Source organism: Peromyscus eremicus, chromosome 8b (genome assembly GCF_949786415.1).
Source record: "Peromyscus eremicus chromosome 8b, PerEre_H2_v1, whole genome shotgun sequence".
Classification (NCBI taxonomy): domain Eukaryota; kingdom Metazoa; phylum Chordata; class Mammalia; order Rodentia; family Cricetidae; genus Peromyscus; species Peromyscus eremicus.
The window spans coordinates 50,768,334-50,791,372 of record NC_081424.1 but is presented as its reverse complement, the minus strand read 5'-3'; the positions used below and the strand labels follow the sequence as shown (position 1 = coordinate 50,791,372).

The following is a 23,039-nucleotide window of genomic DNA, read 5'->3' as shown; positions in this document are numbered from 1 at the left end:
CTCACGGAGCCATCTCCCCAGCCCTGGGATTACTCATTATCTTCTCTAACATGATGAATTTGAAAAAAGTAGAGCTAGGTAAATGTATTTTCTCTTGCCACCTAAACTGTGGCTAGCTTTTGAGTGACATTGGCATGAAGTAGTAGGAATATTTCAACGGCTACCCTCTGCCTCTGTGAAAGAAGCAAGTGTTTGAGGCATGAGCCTGTTTAATCAATCAATGAGGGAGGAGATAATTCCAAATATAGGGGGAAATTCAGTAGTTTTCCCCCTTCCGGTGTGGTGAAAATGTGTGTCTGATTTAAGTTTCATAGTAGGCCTTTTGATAAAATGTGATATGAGCTTTGATGAATGCTTGCTATACAGCTCTTGAGTGTTATAGTGAGAAAATGCCAATGCTTGAGTTAGTGAGTAAATTCTAAATCAATCTTGTATCTCTGATAGACAGATGAGTGGAAGATGGTGTGTCTTTAAGTATTCCCTGTCAGAAAAAAAAAATCCTGAGAATCGAGGAATTTTTAAGTTAGTCAAACTGTGTGTGTGTGTGTGTGTGTGTGTGTGTGTGTGTGTGTGTGTGTGCATGTGTGCATGTGTGTGCCTGCATGAGTTTATATGCACCACAGGAGTGCAGGTGCCTACAGAGGCCAGAGGGAGTCAAGTCCCCTGGAACTGGAGTTATAGGTGGCTGTGAGCTGTCTGATGTGGGTGCTGGGAACCAAGCCTGAGTCCACTGTAGTAATAGTAAGTGTTCTTAACCGCTGAGCTATTTCCCTAGCCCCCACAAAGAATTTCTGGACCATCTCACCTGATAGGTAATAATGACACAGGAAGCTTTCATTTTCTTCCGGACATACTTTCAAAGGAACAGACATAATTCTTTATGTAATTTACCTCTACGTCTTATCCCTGTTGGAGAATTGCTGTCCCCTACAGCCACAACAAGAACAGACTCAAGTACCCCTCCATACATTGTTTTTGGTTGGAGGGACTCAGAAGGATGATGACCATTACAGTCTTTAAAGACTGAAGTTGTAAGGTCTTGTAACTTGGTGATTATGCTGTTTGACTTGACCAGACTTGGGCATTTCCAGACTCACCCTGGCAGAGCCACATCACTCTATGATAAATGTGTGGTGTGTTTGTGTGGTGCCACCAGAAGGCACAGGTTGCTACTCTCCCCTTCTACCCCCTTTTGTTTAAAGACAAGAGTTGAACGGGAGACTAAACAATGTTGCCTTAGAATTAAATGAAATGTCAGCTATGAATAACGATATATCTTTCCCAAATTCCTACCGGAATCATAAACCAGGGCCACAGACCTAGGATTTACCTGCCTACAGTCTGTTCCAGAACTGAATGGAAGCTGCCTTAGATGGGGGTGGAGGGGGTTACTTACAATCGTGTTAACAGTTAAGAAAAACAAAAAACTCATTTGATCCCGTGTGGTGATCTATTAAAAATATTGTCCATGACTTTAGCCATTCACCATGCATTTGTTGAGGGCCTGGCATGGGCAAGACCCTGGGCTAAGTCTTGTAGCTGTGGCTGGGAAGTAGTCACGACGTCACTTCTCAAGGGCATGCTCTGGGCGCTTTGTACAGGTTCATGGATATTTTATACTTGGTTGGCAGTAGGAAATGCCAGCTCCAGATCAGCTCTTCAACTGTCAACAGAGGTAACTGTAATTTCACTTAGAAAGTTTGGATGAAGGGGAGCAGCGGTGGGCAGAGATCTCTCATGGCTTTTCTGGTTCTGTGTGTCTCCATCCTGGGCTCCAGGGTGATACAAAGCCAGCAGGCCATTCTTAGCAATGCAGTGCGTGTTGTTGGAGTGACCTCAGCAGTCAGGGTCAGACAGATCGTTCTGAGGTGTTGTCTATCTGACTTCTTTTTGGATGTTGCGATCTTATTCAGGAACCTGAACAACCCTCTCTCGTGGGAGCGAGATGTGCTCTAGAAGAATGGGGCATTGTTCTGCCCTTTCTGAGGGCACACCGCTAGAGGCATCATTTTTTCTGTAGTCCGACTCATGGTGAAGATAGGCGAGAGCTCCTGACTTGGGGAAAATGTTGGTATCAGGCTCCCTGTTTATCAGTGTTCTGCCAAACGCAGCCCTGAATCTCTTGATGGGACATTTGAGAAATGAAGACACGAGGATCCTTGGGAAGGGAGTCAGTTGAGGACAGTAGTTCACGAGTTTTAAGATCTATAAACAGGGACTTCCTGGCCTTGGGGCCACGTCTTATAAAATGAAGCTTGCCTCAAAAGAATCCTGCGCTCGTGGAGGCTAAGATGATGGTGTGCTTTCTGAGGGGTCACACTTTACTCTAGCAGTTGACACACGGGTGCAGAGGCAGCATTCATCTTTCAAAAGCAACCCAAGAGGAAGAGGCTCTAGGTTGGTGTCTCCTCCCGGTGTCCAGCTGGTTGCTAGTCTCCTAGTCTCCGCTGAGGCACTGCTGTTGTTATGGCAACGGGTGAGCTATTTTGAAAATAACCAGTGTAGTTACCTGTGCCTTCAGCTGAGCCCTGATAGAGCAGAGGCACTGTTTCCACAGTTTAATGCTGCCGGCTAATTTCTTGTTAAGCCTATCACAGCGGTTGAGTGAGAAAAATCCAGCAAGTGTGTTCTGAGTTTTGTTGCCCGCCCCCAGGTTCAGAGGTGCTATTTTGTCTTCCGAGAGCTGTAAATTGAAGTTTTACCCACTCACATACGTTACAAAATTAAATACTCTGAGCAAATGGTGTTTAATTAGAAACCCAAGGTTTATCTTTTCCTCTTCATCACGTGATATGTCTTAAACAGAAAGAGTTTTTGTTCACTTAGGGAACAGGAATGTGCTCGGCGCCACATCGACAAGTGGCTTTATAACCCTTTATAAACGTATTTGTTGTTGTAAAGTAATAACAGTGCATAATTCAGGAGGAACAACACGTACTTTTTTTTTTCTTTTTCTTTCCTTTTTTAAAAAAGATTTATTTATTTTTATTTTGTGGGCATTGGTGTTTTGCCTGCATGTGTGTCTGTATAAGGGTGCCAGATTCCCTGGAACTGGAGTTACAGACAGTTATGAACTGCCATGTGGGTGCTGGGAATTGAACTCAGGTCCTCTGGAAGAGCAGCCAGGGCTCTTAACCGCTGGGTCCTCTCTCCAGCCCCTCATCTTTTTTTTCTTTTTAAAAAGTCTTTCTGTGTGTACGATGTGTGTATGTGGTATATACATGTGTGTATGTATATATGTGTGTGGGTATGTATGATATGTGTATGATCTTTTGTGTATATATACCAGTGTGCTTGTGGGTATGTGTGTGTCTGTATATTCATGTGGGTGTGAATGTGGGTGTGCACATGCCACACTCCGTGTGTGTGTGTGTGTGTGTGTGTGTGTGTGTGTGTGTGTGTGTATGTGTGTGTGTGTGTGTGTGGTGGTGGTCAGAGGACAACCTTGAGTGTCAGTCCTTGCCTTTGACCTTGAGATAGTGTCTCCTGTTTGTCACTGAGTACCCCGCTTCCAGGTTCCTGTCTCTGCCATTTGTCTTACTATGGGAACACAGAACACACTTACCATTTCCAGCCTCACCGGGGCCCCCGGGCACCTGACTTTATGCCCCGTTCTTGCGTGGCTGGCGCGATATCTGCTGAGCCATCTCCCAGTCTTAGATTCTTTTTCTTACTAAAGCCATACTCACATTTTCTTACTAAAGCCACACTTATAACCTAATGGTGAAAAACCTTTTTTCTTTAAAGAAATAAAATTTTTGTTTTTGTTAACTTCTTATTTTAATGGCATTGTGGTAACTTGGAAAACCAGAAAGAAAAAAGATTAATGTTTACTAATAATGATAGTGATCCTTACACATTAAGTGGTTCTTCCGCTTTTGCAGGGTGAGTGGTGATGGGGAGCTGTGAAACTTTTCCATTTATTTATTTATTTATTTATTCGTTCATTCATTCATTCATTCATTCATTCATTTATTTATTTATTTGTAGTTGAACTTCCGGCTTTTATCAGCTAACCATTTCAACAATATTACCCACATATTTCATTTTTTAGATGAACTCAGGTGTTAATGGAGGGGTCATCTGCTGCAACCAACCTCATAATAGATTACACGAGACTCCTATGCCAAGACCCGTGGGCCACTTTCATGGATGGTTTTTATTTTTCTGAGGAAGTTTTATTTCTGTTGCTATTGTCTACAGAAGAAAGGGGCAGAAAGAGAGAGGCAAACACTTAAGCCAGGTCTCTCTGTTTCTCTGTAGTCTCCTGCAGACAGGTCTCAGAAGATTCACGCTGGTGATGAAGTCATTCAAGTGAACCGGCAGACTGTGGTGAGTTCATTTATTGGGATGTAATTTTTTCCCTCTACAACTGTGCATTTAAAACTCTGTGTGTGTGTGTGCGCATGTGTGCATGTGTGCACGTGCAGGTGTTCATGGAGGCCAGATCTCCATGGCATCAGATCTCCAAGAGCTGTATTTACAGGGAATTGTGAGCCACCCAACATGGGTGCTGGGAATCAAACTCCAGTCCTCTACAAGAGCAGCTGGTGCTCTTAATGGCTGAGCTATCTCTACAGCCTCTATATTAAAAAAAAAAAAAAAATTACGCCGGGCGGTGGTGGCGCACGCCTTTAATCCCAGCACTTTGGAGGCAGAGGCAGGCAGATCTCTGTGAGTTCGAGGCCAGCCCGGTCTCCAAAGCGAGTTCCAGGAAAGGCGCAAAGCTACACAGAGAAACCCTGTCTCGAAAAAAACAAAAAACAAAAAAATTTAAAAAAAATTACACTTTGTACCCATTTTTTTTCAGCGTCTGACGTAGTGTTAAGATGAACATATTTGCATTGACCCAGTTTGCTTATAACTTGAATTTCCTTGAGATAAGTTCCCGGATTGGATTTTCATGGCTCGCTCACGTGCAGTTCTCCCTGCCTCCTTTTCCCTCATTCAAGGTCGGGTGGCAGCTGAAAAATCTGGTGAGAAAGTTAAGAGAGAATCCCACGGGGGTGGTGCTGCTGCTGAAGAAGAGGCCCATAGGCTCCTTCAGCTTTACTCCGGCCCCCCTGAAGAACCTCCGGTGGAAGCCGCCCCTCGTGCAGGTATCTGGGACCGTGGTAGACCTTCATCTAGAGTGGACTTTGTCAAAAAAGGATTCACATGGAGGGTGACTGCTTTTAGGAGCTGGTTTGCCTGTCAGTATTCTCTAGTCCTGCTTGCATGAAAATGTGAACTCCAGGTCTTTGCTGAACAGTGTGGGAGCCACTTGCCATAGGTGACTATTTAAATAGTCGAAAGGTCAGTTCCTCCCTCTCACTGGCCGTGTCCCAGGTGCCGAATCGTCACCTATGACTGGTGCTGCCGCAGTGGACCACACAGGTAGAAAGGTCACTTTAGATCATCTCACTTGTTTTCAACATGGTCTGTGGCCTTTCCTGGGAAAAAAAAGCAAATGTCCATTTGCCCCAGGTAGGGCACCGGTGGCTAACCAGAGAAATCATTCCACCCACATCTAGCTGAGTGAGACAGTGTATTGGGGTTACTTACAGCAGCATGGTGACTCCGACTCAGCGTTGCCACTGAAGAGCCCATGCCAGCAGGAGTGACAGCTCACCAAAGACGCATCCTTAGAATTCCCTGCATGGCTGGCAGACAGGTGTGTCAGCCACAGAGCGTCTCTTCTCCCTGGCAACTGATACTACTTGTGTAATGTTAGGGAACATTCTTGTGAGTTTTGTAACTTTCAGGAATATCCTGAACCTTGTATGTTTACTTTCTGAATTGTTGTTGTTTTGTTTGTTTGTTTTTTTTTTGAGACAGGGTTTCTCTGTGTAGCCCTGGCTGTCCTGGAACTCACTCTGTAGACCAGGCTGGCCTCAAACTCAGAGATCTGCCTGCCTCTGTCTCCCCAGTGCTGGGATTAAAGGTGTTCGGCACCACCACCCTTGGCTTGCTTTCCACTTCTTAAGAGCCTCCCTTTTTCTTCTAGGAGGAATGTTTCAATTGTGGGGAAATAACAGTCAGCACTCGATACACTACACAGGACTTGAACCCTGATTTTAGGGCTCCCCTGCGCTGCTGAGTCCTTAGGAGGACTTTGCCAAAGAGCAGGTTGGGGATGGAGAATTTAGCTCAGGCAGTGGGAGGTGGCACCACACCATTGCTTAGGCACGGTTCAGAATCCCCAGCGCATGCCGGTGTCTAACAAACAAGCCAGCTTTAGGTGAGCTCTATGATTTAAAGCTTCTGTAAGCATTAAGGACCTTTATTGTCTCGGCTGAGCTTAAGGGGCTCACTGACACCTCTGCAGCCTCAACGGACCCCCCCCCCCTTTAGCCACTGATTCTTAGTTTTCACTTCCCAATAATATTTTAAACGTTTGCTTTTGCTTTTAGAAAAGTCCGTAAGCCAAATGTGGTGGTGTGCGCCCCTAACACCAGCAGGTGTACCTCCTCGGCTCGAAAAGGTCCTTAAATCTTAGATGGCGTTTTGTTTGCAGGGCTGCCGGTGGCTGTATATCTGAGCGCTTTATAACATAAGGCTGCAAGTGTGTTCACAGGCACAGAGAGCAGAGTGGAAATCAGCAGCACAAAGTAGAGGGTGGAGCAGGTGGGACACAGGATTTATGTTTTAAAATTAAAGAGAGGGGACCGGAGAGGTGTCTTAGCAGTTAAGAGCACTTCCATGGGACTTGGGTTCCATTCCCAGCACCCACACGGCAGGCAGCTCACACTGTCTGTACCTCTAGTCCAGGGCATCCAACGCCTTCCTCTGGCCTCCGTGGTCACTGCATGCATTCGGTGTACTGACATGCCCCAGACCACCCATGTATATAAAGTATTCAAAACGTAAATATAAATAAATGTATTCAAAAATGAGAAAAACTATCAACACACCTAAACTACATACACATTTTGCTCTACAGTGCAGCATTTCAAAATTGGTTTGTGTTCTTGTTAATGCACGTATGACCTCACTGCTGTTTGTGGTGAAAATGGTGAAAATGTTTTAGTCTGTTCTCTCAGCGGTCCTTAGGAATCACTTCGTGTTGACTGTCATCATCCTCTAGAGAGTTGTGACAGAGAGAGCGGTAGGGACTGCGTAGGTGAGGTGCCTCTTGCTGATGAGAAGGAAGGAGGTGGGGTCTGCACTGGCAGATGAGGGTGTGTCTTATTCTTTAAACCCACGAAACCTACCACCTCCAACAACACGGATACGGATACGTGGCCATCAGGCAGAGGTTGTCTTAGGTTGGGTTCTTAGAGGCAGAGTTGTGATTCCTGTCAAAGTGATGTTTAAGGGTAGGGGAGGACAAGTCTGGGCATGGCTCCCTCTATGGGATGGAGGGTTGGGACAGAGTACTGTGTGTAATCAGGCAGCTGCAGGCCTGCTGGCCCTTCCTAGGAGAGGTAGCCTTGTCTGCTGAGGGCCATTCTCTAGAGAAGGGTTGGCTGTGAGCTTTCGGTAGTTACTATGCCCAGAAGCTGTGGACTGAGATCTCAGTATGGGGACTCTGAGTGTCCTTCATAGCCCCTGCTCCAAAGAATATCTCAAACTCCCTAAGTTGGCTTGGTCAGTCGGGCTAGTGTAATAGCAGAGATAGGATACTAGGCTAGAGGGCGTGGACTTTACCCCCAGGGGTCAGGTCGACGCCTAGTTTTATGTTCTTATCTGTGTTATTTTGCTAGGGTTGCCATAACAAAGCTCTATGGGCTGAGTGATGGGGGTTCAAGGTCAAGGTGTTCAGGGTTGGTCTCTTCTGAGGCCTTCCTCTCCTGGCTTGGAAATGGCTGCCTTTGCTCTGTCTTCACATCCTCGCTCTGTCTGTGTCTTCGTCTTGTCTGGACACAGTTGGATTGAGTGCATCCTGATGTCCTCATTTTTTAACTTGCTCCCCTCTTTTTAAAGATGTGATATCCAAATACAATTACATTCTGAAGTACTGGAGCAGGGGAATCTTGAGGGGGCATAGTTCGGCTCGTGACATTATCTAGGCACAGGAAAATATCATGTAGGAGGCTACTGTGGATGTCCAGATGTGAAGTGATGAAGTTCTGAGCAAGGCTAGTGCTGAGGTGGTTCAGATGAATGACTAATGATTTGAGAGGCCTTGGAGATGAGGCCTTGCTTGAGTCCTCAAGCAACGCTGTGTGGGTTGACATTCCAGCTCCGCCATGCATCGTCTCTGAGCTTTGGGTGAGATATTCAGTCCCCTAAGCCTCACTTTCCTGATTAGTGCTGTTGTGTATTAGAGAAGGCTTTGGGGTCAGCATGAGGGAGGGTTGGGTAGGGGAGAAGCAAGTGTCATGTGGTGAGCCAAGACGGAACCCTTATGAAGGAGAGATGCCAGGCGCAGTAAGTGTGACAGAGTGTGAGGTGGCAAAGGAAAAGCCCCATGGGTGTGTTCAGATCAGAGGGCAAGTTAAGTATAAATAGAGGCTAGTTCATCCCTTGAGTTCCGGAAATGAACTTTGGGAGGGGGCGCACTTCATTCTCTCTCTCTTCACAGCAAGCTTCCTTACCGTGAGGTTTGAGGATGAGGAGCTGGGGAGAGATAGGGACACACTTAATTTTGTTTCTGACCCAGGGAAGTAATCACTATGAAGACGTGGAAGCTGCTCTGTGGCTCAGCTACCAAATGCTGTTTGCAGAATATAAACGCTGGTAGACAAGACTGTAGGCTTGCTCAGCTCCTGACCTGGGTGTTTCTCCAGCTCCGTCTTTGGTGGTCATTATGCCTGGGTGCCCAATACTCCTGGGAGGGATGTCATCTGATTCTTCTCAGTATCTCAGTTGGCCTTGCACAGGAAAGATGGTCACCATTCTGTTTTTAGGCTGCATCCTGACAAATGAGGGTCTTCCTAAACAGAAGTCATCATTCATGTTGGAATTTTGGGGAGAAAATGTCTGATGGGAGTGTTCCAGAATACTTGTGGCATACGGGATTTTGAGGATATGGATTTTGGCCCTGTGTTTTCGGATATGGGGATTCATTGATTCATTGGATATCAACAGATTCCATGTTGAACTGAATTAAGGGCTTGGGTTGGGAGATTATGCTGGAAGACTAAACAGAACCCATGCCTGTGGGCCTTTGTATCCCTCCTGAATGTGGCTGTCACTTTGAATCTCTCGGTGGCCATAGTTCCTGTGGACATAGTCCACACTAGCTGTTGAGTGCTGGAACCCATTGCATTCATAACAACCTGAGGTCAGAAGGGAGTGCTTCCTTCCCTCGAAGGGTCTAGCATGGACTTGCTGGCCTTTGCCAGTGGTTCCCATAGTAACTGTGAGGACCTGGCTGGTCTTTTCCCCACTGGAGCCGGTTGGTCGGTGTCATTGTTAGATTGTAGAAGAAATAAGATAGAAGGTCTCATAGGAGATTTTAGAATGTCAGTCCTTTCCGCGTATGCCAGGCTTGCACAAGATGAAGCCAGCTAACATCCCAGCGTGGATCTCCCAGCACATGAAGTCTTAACACTGTCTGAGGAGCCACTGGCACTTGGTGGCTGCTGGGAGGAGAGTCAGTTTTCTTCAGGGATGTTGTAGCTGGAGTTTTCTCCAGTCCTGCCTGGCCCACGGTCAGGACAAATCTCTCTCACCTGCCAGTCCCACAGCTGCTCAGACCCAACCAAGTAAACACACAGAGACTTATATTGCTTACAAACTGTATGGCCGTGGCAGGCTTCTTGTTATCTAGTTCTTCTATCTTAAATTAACCCATGTCTATAAATCTATACCTTGCCACATGGCTCATGGCTCACCTGTATCTTACATGTTGGTACTCATGGCAGTGGCTGGCAGCATCTCCTGCCTCAGCCTTCCACTTCCCAGAATTCTCCTCTCTCCTTGTCCCACCAATACTTCCTGCCTGGCTACTGGCCAATCAGTGTTTTATTTGTTAACCAATGAGAACAACACATTTAACATACAGAACATCCCACAGCAGGATGTGGTCCTGCATAGACTGCCCATGCTCCAGTACAGACAGGTTCTGCACCTGAACACATGCAGACAACACTGGCCGTGAAGTTAGTGGTGGGGTGACGGGGAGGGGGAGGGAATGAGAGAACAGGAAGTTGTTGAGAGAGGAAAGAGAGGAAGGGATAAAGGAGAGAATGGGAGTGGATTGGATCGAGACATGCACACGTATGAATATTAAATATTTCATAAAAATGTAAGTCCTTTCAGATCAGTAATGTAATTAAAGTTAAAGATTTAAATTTTTTTTTTTAATTTAAAAATGTGTTTGTACCATGGGCGTGCATTGCTAAATTCAACGGAATGAGTTGTAGATTTACTGTGTGGCAAGCATGTCCTGTGCCCTTCATGTGTGTTCTCTCGGTTTCCAACTGGATGTTGTTCTTGTTCCCATCAAGTCCCATCTTATAGATGAGACACAGAGACGTTGAGTGCCAGGATCACACCCACAGCCCCCAAGGCCACACCCCTAATCTGAGGGGCACTGCTGTGTGCTTTTCTCAGCCAGCAGGATTGTGAGTGTCAGTTTTACAGAGGAGGAAACTGAGGCATGGATTTGTAAGTGATTTCCCTAAAGCCAGCGTTAAAACCCCACGGCTTCTCCAAGTCCTCTGTGAGTTGGTGGCCTCCCGGAAGCGTGGATGTTGAGCTCTGTTAGCAGCTGTGAGTGTGTGGGTGAGCTCTGCCTCTGCTTGTACTCAGGCCTGGCTTGGTTTGGGGTGGGGGAAAATTAGACAAGAATAATCTCCAAGTGGATCTCTGCTTTTCACTCCTGTGTGTCTCTCGTTGCAGACCTCACCCCCACCCACCACAACCCAGTCCCCAGAGAGCACCATGGATGCCTCCCTGAAGAAGGAGAAGTCAGCCATCTTGGATCTGTACATTCCTCCCCCACCTGCTGTGCCCTACTCCCCCCGGTACGTGAGCCCCTATGTCATAGGGGGACTGGCTGTCCCTGCATGGCCAATGCTGAGCCAGGAGGCCACTTTAAATGACAAGATCTGACTCGCTGGGTGGGACTGCGGGGCTGGGTCACACTTCGTGGGGCTTGGAAGTTGTACAGTTGGGTGAGGGCCCTTTAAGAAAGGAATCCCAACATACCTGACTTGTGAAAAATTTACAGAAGTCTGTGCTTTGGGGGCCTTGGAAGCAGCTGTTTGGGGGATCCCTATAGCTTAAGTTATGTCAGCTCCAAGATAAATTCATTTGTAGGGAGGAAGCTAAAAGTTATTTGTGTGAAAATCATTAGAGTTGTTGCCTGATTTTACCAAGAAAGATGTGTGCGTGCACTCGCACGTGCGCAGACATACACACACACAAACATATATACACACATAAACACAGGTACACACACACAGGCACACATATATATAAATACACAAACACATACATGGACCTACACAGACACACACATACACACAGGTGCACACATACATATGTATGTAATATTCACACATGTATACAGACATACACACATAAATACATATACATATATACTTACACTTGTGCATACATATACAGACATACACACATAATTCATACAGACATGTATACACATGTACATACACAGTACATATACACACAACATACACACACAAACTCACAAACACCTATATGCACACACCTACACAAACACACACAAACATCTACATACACGGACACACATATACAAACACGAACACACACACACACACACACCACGGCACTCCACATACCACGGCACTCTGAAAAATGGTGAGGTGATATGTGTTGAACTGTCTGTGAGCAAAATGAGTGTGTACTTGTGATATCAAGTCTTGCTCGGTGTCCTAACTCTGGTGGCGGTGCAGCACAGTGGTCCCAGGAGGGACAGTGGCGGTCGAGGGGTGTGCTCCAGGCTTCCTCACGGGGGCTCACATACTCACACATGCCAATGAACCAGAGGATGTCACTTTTATTCAGAAGACACCGAGTGAGGGGCTGGTTTCCCCTTGGCACGAAGCAGACTTGGTTTTGCCTCTGATACCGCCAGCGTCTCACTCACCTGATCAGACACACACTGGGATCAACGTCTTCTGCGTCACCAGGCAGAGCCGGAGCAGCATCTGTGCAGTGGGTGTGCCCGGCTTGTTTGTCTTTTGTGTGTGTGTGTGTTTGTTTTTTTAAGACAGGGTTTCTCTGTGTATCCCTGGTTGTCCTGGAGCTCACTCTGTAGACCAGGCTGGCCTCAAACTCACAGAGATCCGCCTGGCTCTGCCTCCCGAGTGCTGGGATTAAAGGCATGCGCTGCCACCGCCACCACCACTACCCAGATCATTTGTCTTTGTTCATCAGGGTTTTTGCTGCTTTTGTGTCTCTTGCCTGGGGACCGAGCAAAGTCGCCCTGTGGTCTCCCTTGACTTACCCAGAAGGAATGGCAGCATGTAGTGACTTACCTTGAGTGTGGTGATCAGAGACATCTGGTAGCTGGCAGGCCTCTTCCCCGATCACAGGGTCCTGTGGCATAGACTTGGAGTGGGTTAAAGCTGCAGGGAGTGTTGTCTCTGTGCATGGGGACCCCAGACCCTCACGGGCCACCGAGTGGGTCACTGTGTCAGGAACTGTAGGGAGACAGATTCTCCAGCCCCCGACCCTGAGTGTTCTCTGAGCTTCAGTGAGAGTGTCACAGGAGTTCTGGCAAGTTCTGTGCACATGGGAAGGGAGCTGGGATGTTCAAATCCTTTTGTGGGAGACACATGGTTGTGCATACACATGCAGGCCACCAGTGATGCCTTCTGTGGGGTGTGAGACATGCCAGTGGATACAGAGAAACAAGTTAGGAATCATGAAAGCTTGTGAGTGAGGAGGTTATAGGGTGGGTTCAAACTGTAGAAGAAGATTCTGAGAAGGTGAGGGCATGTGGGTAGCAGGCTCACCTGGGGATGCGCTCACAGGCTTCATAACCCTCTTTATCTGTATTTTGTCCAGTGGGCTTCTACTGACTGCCTTACAAAACTCACCAAACGCAAAGAAAGAAAACTGTTCATCTGGTAACTTGGGCTCAGGTACAAACTGAGTTCTGCTCTATATTGAAATTTAAGGAGGATTAAGATAGAGTTGCTGATCCAACTTAATTTTTTTACTGAGTTCAGAAATAGTCCCCCTCCTCTGGTTTCTGAGAAGCACTCTTCAAAGTATTGGAAGAATTTTCAAATCTAACAACTTCAGTACACGCCAAGAGTCTTGCTGGGTCCAGGCAATGACCCTACTCTTGGCATGAGAAAAATGGTGCAGTAACCCACACTTGAGCTGCTGACCCCTGCTGTGAACAGGACATTCACCCAGAGAACAGGATGTGGGGAAGGCAGGAGCTGTGTTTTCAGGGTGCACTGGTCCTGTGCACTCCTATGGACAGGAGGCCGTGTTTGCCCAGACTCAACAGGTTCATGGGTTCTGTTCTTCAGCAGGGGGGTCTGTATGTACTTGAAGGGGCAACTTGAGTTGAACAGAGTAGTGCTTTCTCTCCAGTGGGAAGGAGCTGAAAGTCACACGTGCCCATGGTACCTGGGTTCCTGGTGTTCATTCTTGGTCAAGAGAGCTGGGTCTGTGAGCTCCCTACTCACCAGACACTGTCTTCCAGGGACGAGAATGGGAGCTTTGCCTATGGAGGACCCAGTAAGAGTAAACAGCCGTTGCCTGGGCGTAAGGGTTCCGAGTCCCCTAACTCCTTCCTGGACCAGGAGAGCCAAAGATGCAGATTTACCATCGCTGATTCTGACCAGTTGCCGGCTTACTCGGTGGGAACCAACATCCTCCCCGCAAAAATGAGAGGGAAGACACCATCCTATGGTAAGTTCTCCAGGGTACCCCGCCGTTCCTTTTCACCTCCCCACCCCTTCCTTATTTGGGGCTCTGGCATGAACTTGGCAGCCTCGGAAGGTGATCCGAGGAAAACATAAACCTCAGTGACATTCTAGGTATGAGCCCTTTATTCATCTGGCCAAAGCAAAGCCCTGTTGAGTCACTGCTCAGCCTGGCATCAAAGCCCAGCTGGGTGAGCTCACATTACAATTTTAACTGGAGCGTTGGAGACCCAAAGGCCAGCGGTGGCTGGCATGCCTCTCTGCCCTAAGTGCTTTCAATGGTGACGTGGGGCTTTAAAAATAGTTTGATTTTAGAATTTGTCGTTGCTTCTATTTAAGTGGGCACGGTTGGGAGCTCAGTTACAAGTGAAGGGAGGGAGCGTCTTCAAGTTGATAAATGTCTCTAACCTTGCCTCACCATCTGGTCTCCGAAGGCAAACCCCGGCCTCTGTCCATGCCTGCAGATGGGAACTGGATGGGGATTGTGGACCCGTTTGCTAGACCTCGAGGTCACGGGAGGAAAGGTATGTCTCATCTAAGCAAACCGGAATTGCTGAATGGTGTCAGAAGACCCAGGCCATCCCATCCCTGATTCCTGAGGGTGATAGCATTTCTTGAGGCCCAGCTTGTCATTAGTAAATCAGGCCTGCTGAAGGTTGCTACAATACGGCTTGTTTCCAGAGTGGAAATACTGTATCTTCCTAGAATCTAGTTAGTACTGTGGTTTTTTAAAAGTCTCTAGACACAAATGGTCCACTTTTTAAACAAGTCATTCCGTAAACATCCTTAATTGCGTGATTTTTTAAGTTTGATTTTTGATGAACGTACAAATCGTCTTTAAATTATTATGGCATAATTACTGTCTGAAAAATTGTTTTTAATTCACCCTGTAATTGGTTACTAGTTATTATACCAATCTTTAGGAAATATCTAAAAATATTTTTATATGCTAGGCACAGTTGTGTGTGCCGTTAATCCCAGCACTTGGGAGGCAAGGACAGGCAGATCTCTTGAGTTTGAGGCCAGCCTGGTCTACATAGTAAGTTTCAGGCTGGCCAGGGCTACATAGTGAGGCCTTGTCTCAAAAACAAAACAAAATTTTTACCTATTTTTGCTCAATAGGCTCTGATTACCAACATTGGATTGGAATTACAACATCACCTCTGTAATGTTGAAACAAAGAGCCATGAGGCAGTGTAATGTGGGCTGTGGGCTGAAAGGAAGAATAAACTCCGAAGGCCTAGCCTTCCAAGTGCGTGACTCCCGACATCTCCTGGGGAAATCATGTCACCTGCGTGCTTGGATCACTAACTAACTAACACGACAAAGGGACAAGATGCCAGTCTCTGGGTTTCAGATGTTCCTGGTGTGCAGACGGAAGTCTGTGCAGCCGTCAGCAGGTGGCAGGGCTGGCCTTTGTTTAGATTTAAAACGATGACATCTTCATCGCCATTCCCTGAGCGTGGATCTAGCCTGCTCTTCTTCATATAAGGAGAGGTGTAGTGTAGGGATTGGGGCTTCTGAGAACTTCCTTATGACTGCTTTAGAAGTGATGATGTCTCTCTACACATGGCCACTTAAGAAATAAAATAGCAGTGTTCCTGGGGTGGAGCCCTCCCTCTGGGGGTGAGCAGTGTTCCTGGGGTGGAGCCCTCCCTCTGAGGGTGAGCAGTGTTCCTGGGATAGAGTCCTCCCCTCTGGGGGTGAGCATTGTTCCCGGGATGGAGCCCTTCCTCTGGGGGTGAGCATTGTTCCCGGGATGGAGCCCTCTCCTCTGGGGGTGATGATGGCTGAGCAAGGCACTAATCTATGAGTCTAGCAGAATGCCATTAGGGGTCATTTTACCACTGTATGTTTTTCTTGTTTTAGACCAGTAGTATTTAGTTACCCCCATGTGCTGCAGGCTCCACCCACAAACAGCTGGGGAAGTGGGGATAGAAGCACACTTTGTCTGTCTTTGTTTTTTTTTTTATTTTAAGTGAAGTTATATGTAGGTAAAAAAGTTCTGGCTCTGGTTCTGCCGGGCCATTGTGTTTCCTCTTGGGTGCTAGAGCAGCCAGAATATATTAGCCACTTCATATCACGTGACTGACAAACCCAACAGAAACAACTTCAGAGAGAAATGTTTCCTTGGGCCACAGTTTCCGTCCCACGGTGGGGGAGGCGTGGCAGAGTGGCTCTGTCTGTGGCAGGAGGAGCACAAGGTGGAAGCTGTTTACGTGGTGATAGACCCCCAGGAGCAGAAAGATGCTGGAGCTAGCAGCTGAACTGTAGCCTTCAAAAGCTTACCCCTAATGACCTTCGGCCAGCCAGGTCCCACCTCCTAAAGCCTCCCCAGTCTCTCAAGCAAGGGTACCAGCACCAAGAACACAAGCTCCCGGGGTAACATTTCACAGCCGCACCACAGCACTCCTTCCCTGCCTTCCTGAGGCTCATTTCTATCTTAGAATACACAAGGCATCCATGCCAACCCATCGTCTTGAGTGGTTCTTATACTGTTTAGGAGTTCAGAGGTCAAAGGACTCTGGGACTCAAGGACAACTCTCTTAACTGTGAGTTAACATTCCAGGACCAACACGAGATGAACTCCGTGTCCAGACCTCAAAAGCATGATACCATGATCTGTGGTTCAGTGGACTCGGGCACTTTGCTCCATAGCCATGCTGACTACATCTTAGAGTGGCTGTATCTGATGTCTGCAGCTTTCCTTGGCAGATGGCTTCAGCATTCAACTTAGGTCCCACGTTCATAGCTTCACATGTTGACATCTTAGGGGCTCCCTGTAGGGAATTCAACTATATTATATACTGGCTAGCCTCACAGGCTTTCCTAAAAATAAATAAATAAATAAAAATGAAATCTGTGTATAAACCCTCATGACCCCATAATTCATACATGCTGTGTGCTTGAAAAACCAGTGCCATATGAACCACACTAAGAACTCCGCTGCAGCTGGAGAGTATCTTGCTCTCATTGGACAAGCCTGTGGGTACCCATGTGGCTGATCCCAGGAAAACATCCTAGGCAGCCCCTTTCCTGCAGGGTACCTGGAAGCAAGCTAGCTTGTTTTTCTTAAAATAGTATGTGTGTGTGTGTGTGTGTGTGTGTGTGTGTGTGTGTGTGTGTGTGTGAGTACATAGGTGCCAGAGTGCATGTTGAGATCAGAGGACAACTTGCATTTTCCTCCCTCCCTCCCTTTGTTTCCTGCCTCTCATGTCTGGCTGGCAGCTGCCTGGTTTCCAGCCCGGGCATGACCCTCTTTCTCCCTCATTCTACTCTTCCTCCTTCTCTTACTTATTCTCTCTGCCCACCAGCCCCGCCTGTCTCTTTCCTTTCTAGCTATTGGCCATTATTAAGCTTTTTATTAGACCAATCAGGTGCCTTAGGCAGGCAAGGTGAAACAAATGCAGCACATCTTTACATAGTTAAACAAATGCAGCAGAAACAAATGTAACACACCTTTACATAGTTACAGTAATAGTCCACAACATAAACAAATGTAACACACCTTTACATAGTTAAAGTAATAGTCCACAACATAAACAAATGTAACACACCTTTACATAGTTACAGTAATAGTCCACAACATAAACAAATGTAACACACCTTTACATAGTTAAGTAATAGTCCACAACATAAACAAATGTAACACACCTTTACATAGTTAAAGTAATAGTCCACAACATAAACAAATGTAACACACCTTTACATAGTTACAGTAATAGTCCACAACAGAAACAAATGTAACACACCTTCACATAGTTAAATAGTCCACAACATAAACAAATGTAACACACCTTTACATAGTTAAAGTAATAGTCCACAACATAAACAAATGTAACACACCTTTACATAGTTAAGTAATAGTCCACAACATAAACAAATGTAACACACCTTTACATAGTTACAGTAATAGTCCACAACATAAACAAATGCAACACATCTTTACATAGTTAAATAGTCCACAACATAAACAAATGTAACACACCTTTACATAGTTAAAGTAATAGTCCACAACATAAACAAATGCAACACATCTTAGCATCATGAGCAAAGGCAGCAGAAACAAATGTAACACACCTTCACATGGTTAAAGTCATATTCCACAGCAGAAACATATCACACATCTTTGCCTAGTTAACATGATATTCCACAAACACATCATAGCCGGGAAGTCATGGCAGAGAGACCTGGCTGTGGCAGTGGGAGTATGAGATGGTAGACTAGGATGGGTCAGTCAGTGGCATCAGGAACCAAGAGCAGGTGTAGCCTCCAGAGGACCATGTAGCACAAATCTTAAAAGGTCTTATTAATGAAAATAAACCTGGAGCCAGATATTGGGGTGAATGCTGGAAGATCAGAGAAGCAGAATAAACCACAGCCACCTCACCTTGCCAGTTCCTCAGCTGATCCTGTTTCCTCAGACTGGAAGCTTCTGAGTCCTTATCCAAATGGATCTCAGCTGAACTGCTTCTCAAAAGCCTGAAAGCTTAACCATCTAAAAGCTAGTTTCTGGTTTTCATGCCTTATATACCTTTCTGCTTTCTGCCATCACTCCCTAGGATTAAAGACTCACTTCCTGGGATTAAAGGCGTGAGTCACCATGCCTGCTATTTCCAGTGTGGCCTTGAACTCACAGAGATCCATGCCTCTAGAAGGCTAGGATTAAAGGCGTGAGTGCCACCATTTTCTAGCCTCTGTATCTAGGGGCTGTTCTGTTCTATGACCCCAGATAAGTTTATTAGGGTGCACAATATTTTGGGGAACACAATATCACCACAGGACCACTCATTGTGAGGTGCATCTACCAGCCAGCCCCCCAACACAGTGCCAGTCACTGAGGAGCTCACAGTCAGGACATGAGTTGGTGGTGTGGAGGTGGAGAAGTTTTGACATTTCTTATTTAACCGTAAGGCTCATGGCGAACCTCTCGGTGGTTCTTTTTGCAAACACTCCTGAGGCAGGTCAAGCCCTTCACAGGGCCTTGCAGGGAAGAGAGCTGGGTATGTGTTTACGTATTGGGTGCTGTTAGATCTGGGGGTTCTTGTACTCATAGGCTTGTGGGTTTTGTTTGAAAACAGGGGAAGAGGCCCTCTGCCGCTACTTCAGTAATGAGCGGATCACACCCATCACTGAAGAAAGCGCCTCGCCTGCGTACCGGTTCTCCAGACCCACAACTGAGCGGCACCTGGTGCGAGGTGCGGACTACATTCGAGGGAGCAGGTGCTATATCAACTCGGATCTGCACAGCAGCGCCACCATGCCCTTCCAGGAGGAAGGGCCCAAGAAGAAATCAGCCTCCTCATCGGCCAAGGCATCCTCCGGGGAGCCTTCGCTGCTGGTCAGCTGGCTGACTCGCCTCAAGCTGTTGACTCACTGAGGCTGCCCCACCAGCCTCCTGCTGCCTGTCTCCTGCTAAGCAAGTGCCTTCTTCCTCAGGGGACAGCTGCTTCAGACTCCGTCCGCAGTGCTCCAGGCGACCTTCCTTCATTCCATGGTGTTTTGGTTTTTTAAGGTTGCACGCGGCCGTTCCTGGAATTTTGAAGTCCTTGGCAGGCATCTGGTCCAGAGGATCTTAGGTGCTGTTTGTGGAGGCAGAAGGAAGGACGGACATGGCACAGCCTGCTCATTTTTGCCTCCCCATTGTGGGAACATGGAGACATGCTCTGTAAATTGTGCATTGGCCAGACAAGTTAATGTCAGGAATTGGCAACGTTGTTCACTTTTGTTTTCTTGGGCAGCAGGGGACTAAGGTTGATGGCTTTTGTCACATTGATGTGTTGGTTTGTGGTCCAACTTTTGTGTCTGAAGAAGCCGAAGGAGAAAACTGTTTTGATATTTTTTTTTTTTTAAAGCTATAGACCATATTTATAAGTGTGGCTGCGTCCACGGCAGAGTGGCGTGGTAAGTGTGTGAGGCTCTTTGGAGCAGGGCTTTACCTGTAGGTCAGCTGTTACACATGGTTAGCTCCCCCTTTTCTATAACAACCTCCGTTGAGGTGAGCCAGTACGGACTCTTGAGCACACTTTGATGGGGTGTGTGGTAGACACAAGAAAGTGTGTTGCTTTTTGTGAGGGGTGTTGCAGTTGTTCTGTGTGTTGTTCTGTGAGGGAAAGAAGCTATAAGGTTTGCTGAGAGCCAAAGTATCATTCAGGAAAATGAAGCAACAAGATTTAGAGTGATGAGACATTGGTCAGTTTACATTATTGACCTGTTTGATGTCTGTCTGCTGGAAAAAAAAAAAAAAACCTACAGCCCTTCCCAGTTGTACACATTTTGCTAATTAGAAATGTCTTGGAAAGCCTCATGGTCACTGATTTTCAACTAGCATCAGGTATTTTGAAAATGTGTGTCTGGATATTAACTCCTGTTTAAACCGAATGTACCATATTTTGCTAGAATGGAAAAGCCCTACCTTGTTAATTTAAGTGTTTTAAATAGAGTTGTATATTTTTCTTACTCTTAGTCACATGTAATTGAAATATTGCTGTTTTGCGTCATACGTGAAACCGAAGAAAAAAAAAAGCATTCAAAGTGTTTTCAGATTTACAAGTGACCACTCTGGCCATTGCCAGCATGGGCACTAATATTAAAAACCGAAATAAATCCTCCCAAGTATTTTTTGGGATTTCATGAATTTGTGGTAGTGGAACTAAAGAAGCAAATGTAAATGCAACTACGGAAAAGGAATTTTCCAAGGTATTCTTAGGCAGAGCTCTAGCCAGGCCTCTGCATACTCTTTCACACCACTGGGAATGTCCACTGACCTGCCTGAAAGGCAGTTCATGAGTGGATCACTGGGGATAATGAGCCTCTCCCCCACATTAAATGCCTCTGGCGGGATTAAGAGACCCAGCATCTACTTCTCTTAGTGTGATTGGGTTCATACCAGCATTTTCCCATCAGTGTCTGGGGGGAGCTTTGAGAAGCTAGTGTGTTGGGTGGGGGTCACAGGTGATGCCACAAACAGGGATGTAAGGATTGTGTGTGTGATTCATCTTGGTACTTAACCCCCAGCATGTGGGCAGGGTATAGGAAAGGGCCTCCGGAGGCAAGGAAGGAGCTGTGTGAGAAGAGCAGGGGGGCCCCTGCCAGTTTCCTGTTGGCCTGAGTTGGCTCTGTGCCCAGACACGGTGCTTGCTTTAACCCTGGTCTAGAATAGGGTTCTTCATAGTATAGTCCCAGCTGCTTAATGGTGTACACAGCTTTGGAGGACATGGCTAGTGGGCTGGCCTCTTTTCTGTGCAGAAAACATCTCTTCTGAATTGAATGACCGTTCTAAGAATGGGTTCTCAGAACTCAGACTTAACTCTCTGTGGTGTTCAACTCAAATTACTGCAGCAGATGGTACCTCCCAGGCTCTTCCTGGAAGTGCTGTGCAAGTCCAGGGAAGGTCTGGCTTCCTCTACACTCTCCACAATTTGTTTTTCCTTTGTGTTTTTATCTGGGGTTTTTTACCTGAATTCTGTTTGAGAACTGTATTGCTGCTAAAATATTTTATAAACCTTTACTTCTGAAATACGTAAACAACAGGTAATAATAATTCCTCAAAATGGGGCCGAGGAGATGTGTCAGGGAGTAAAGAACTCAATGCACAAGGGAAGCCTCAGAGTTTGGATCCTCAGCCCCAACTCGGATCCCTGCAGCTGTGGCGACTGCCTGTAATTCCAGTACTCTGAGGCAGTGAAGATGAAGGATTTCAGGAGCAGCCTGGCCCGCTAGACTAGCCGGAGTCTGCAAGTTCTGGGTTCAGTGAGAGATGATTTCTCAATATGTAAGACGGAGGGCAATCAAGGGAGACACCCGATGTCAGCCTGTGGTCTCCATGTGCATGCGTGTGCACCTACACACACACGTGCATACATGCAATTAAAAAAAAAACTTCAAAATGAACGGGCACTCCTGGGCTCAACAGTTAACCCTCTGTCAACCGTGACAATGGTTTAACACAGACGGTGAAGGATGGCAGAGCAGCTTAAACTGGTAACTCTTTAGTCTGGTCATACCCAACCCAACACCATCCCCTTTCTTAAGAAAGAAATGCTTTTTGTTTTAAACTATATTTTATTTTTTAAAAAACAATCTTTAAATTTAAATACATTAATCATCTTCTCCTCCAAGTTCTTCCAGTCCTCTCCCTCCCCACCCAACTTTAAGATCTTTCTCAAAAAATAAAAGCCTAATACAAAAACAAAAACTCCCAAACCAAGAAAACAAACTAAAACCACACTCAAAAACCAAACAAAAAGCCCCACCAAATGGTAACGAAGTAAAACACAGACACACCATACACACACAACCTGTGGAGTTCACGATATGTTGGCCAACTACTTCTGAACATGAGGCCTGTCCTGGAGTGGTTGCTATACCTAAGGTCATTTTATTAGAGAAAACTGATTGTCCCTTTCCCAGCAGGTCTAAGTGTCTGTTAGTGGCTAGGTTTTCATTCATTCATTCATTCATTCACTCATTCATAATAAGATAAAACTATCATATTAAAGTTGGACAAGACAAACTTTGTGCCAGAGTCTAGCTCCAGCAGGGTTCTGAGCCGCAGGACAGAGGTGTGAAGTTGGGTGTGGCTTCTGCCAGAAAGGAGCCCAAGAGAAGGGACACGAATCAGAGACCCACTCATTTGCACACTGAGTAATCCCATAAAAACACTAAACTGGAAGCCATTATAGATTCACAGAGGTCCTGGTGCAGACCTGTGCTGGCTTAGTGCACGCTGCTGCGGTCTTAGTTCATATGAGCTCTGCTCATGTTGATTTAGAGGTGGTTTTCTTGGTGCCTTCCTTGTTTTAGAACATCACTACAATCACCAAATGGAAATCACGGATGATAAAAGATGCACACATAAAAGCATTTGGCGGGTAGTACACTTGATATGATGTTACAGCTGAAATGTAAACATTTATGTAAATAAGATGTAAATGAAATATTTCAATATAGCATGACTATATATTTATAATCATATAGTAAAGCAAAGTACATGGTCTACACACATACATAGTATAAAGTCATGATCATAGGGCCTGGAGAGATGGCTCAGCAGTTAAAAGAGTACTGACTGCTCTTTCAGAGGACCTGGGTTCTGTTCTTAGCACCCACATGGTGACTCAAAACTGTAACTACAGTCTCAGGGAATCTGATGTCCTCTTCTGCCCTCCTTGGGCCCTGCATGTACATGGTGCACAGACAGGCAAGACACTCATAACATTTTTTAAAAAAGAAAAACAT

At 46.2% G+C, this 23,039-nt stretch overlaps 1 protein-coding gene across 1 annotated transcript in view; it reads left to right on the top strand.

Moving 5' to 3' along the window:
* Cnksr3 (CNKSR family member 3) overlaps positions 1-20,064 on the top strand; it is a 96,581-nt gene extending 76,517 nt beyond the window's left edge. The window contains exons 8-13 of the mRNA XM_059272796.1: positions 4,264-4,332; positions 4,953-5,099; positions 10,771-10,895; positions 13,577-13,785; positions 14,234-14,323; positions 18,881-20,064. Of these exons, the coding sequence (XP_059128779.1) occupies positions 4,264-4,332; positions 4,953-5,099; positions 10,771-10,895; positions 13,577-13,785; positions 14,234-14,323; positions 18,881-19,179 (939 nt within the window). The 3' untranslated portion in view covers positions 19,180-20,064. The remainder of the gene's footprint in view (positions 1-4,263; positions 4,333-4,952; positions 5,100-10,770; positions 10,896-13,576; positions 13,786-14,233; positions 14,324-18,880) is intronic.
* Positions 20,065-23,039: the final 2,975 nt, after the last annotated feature.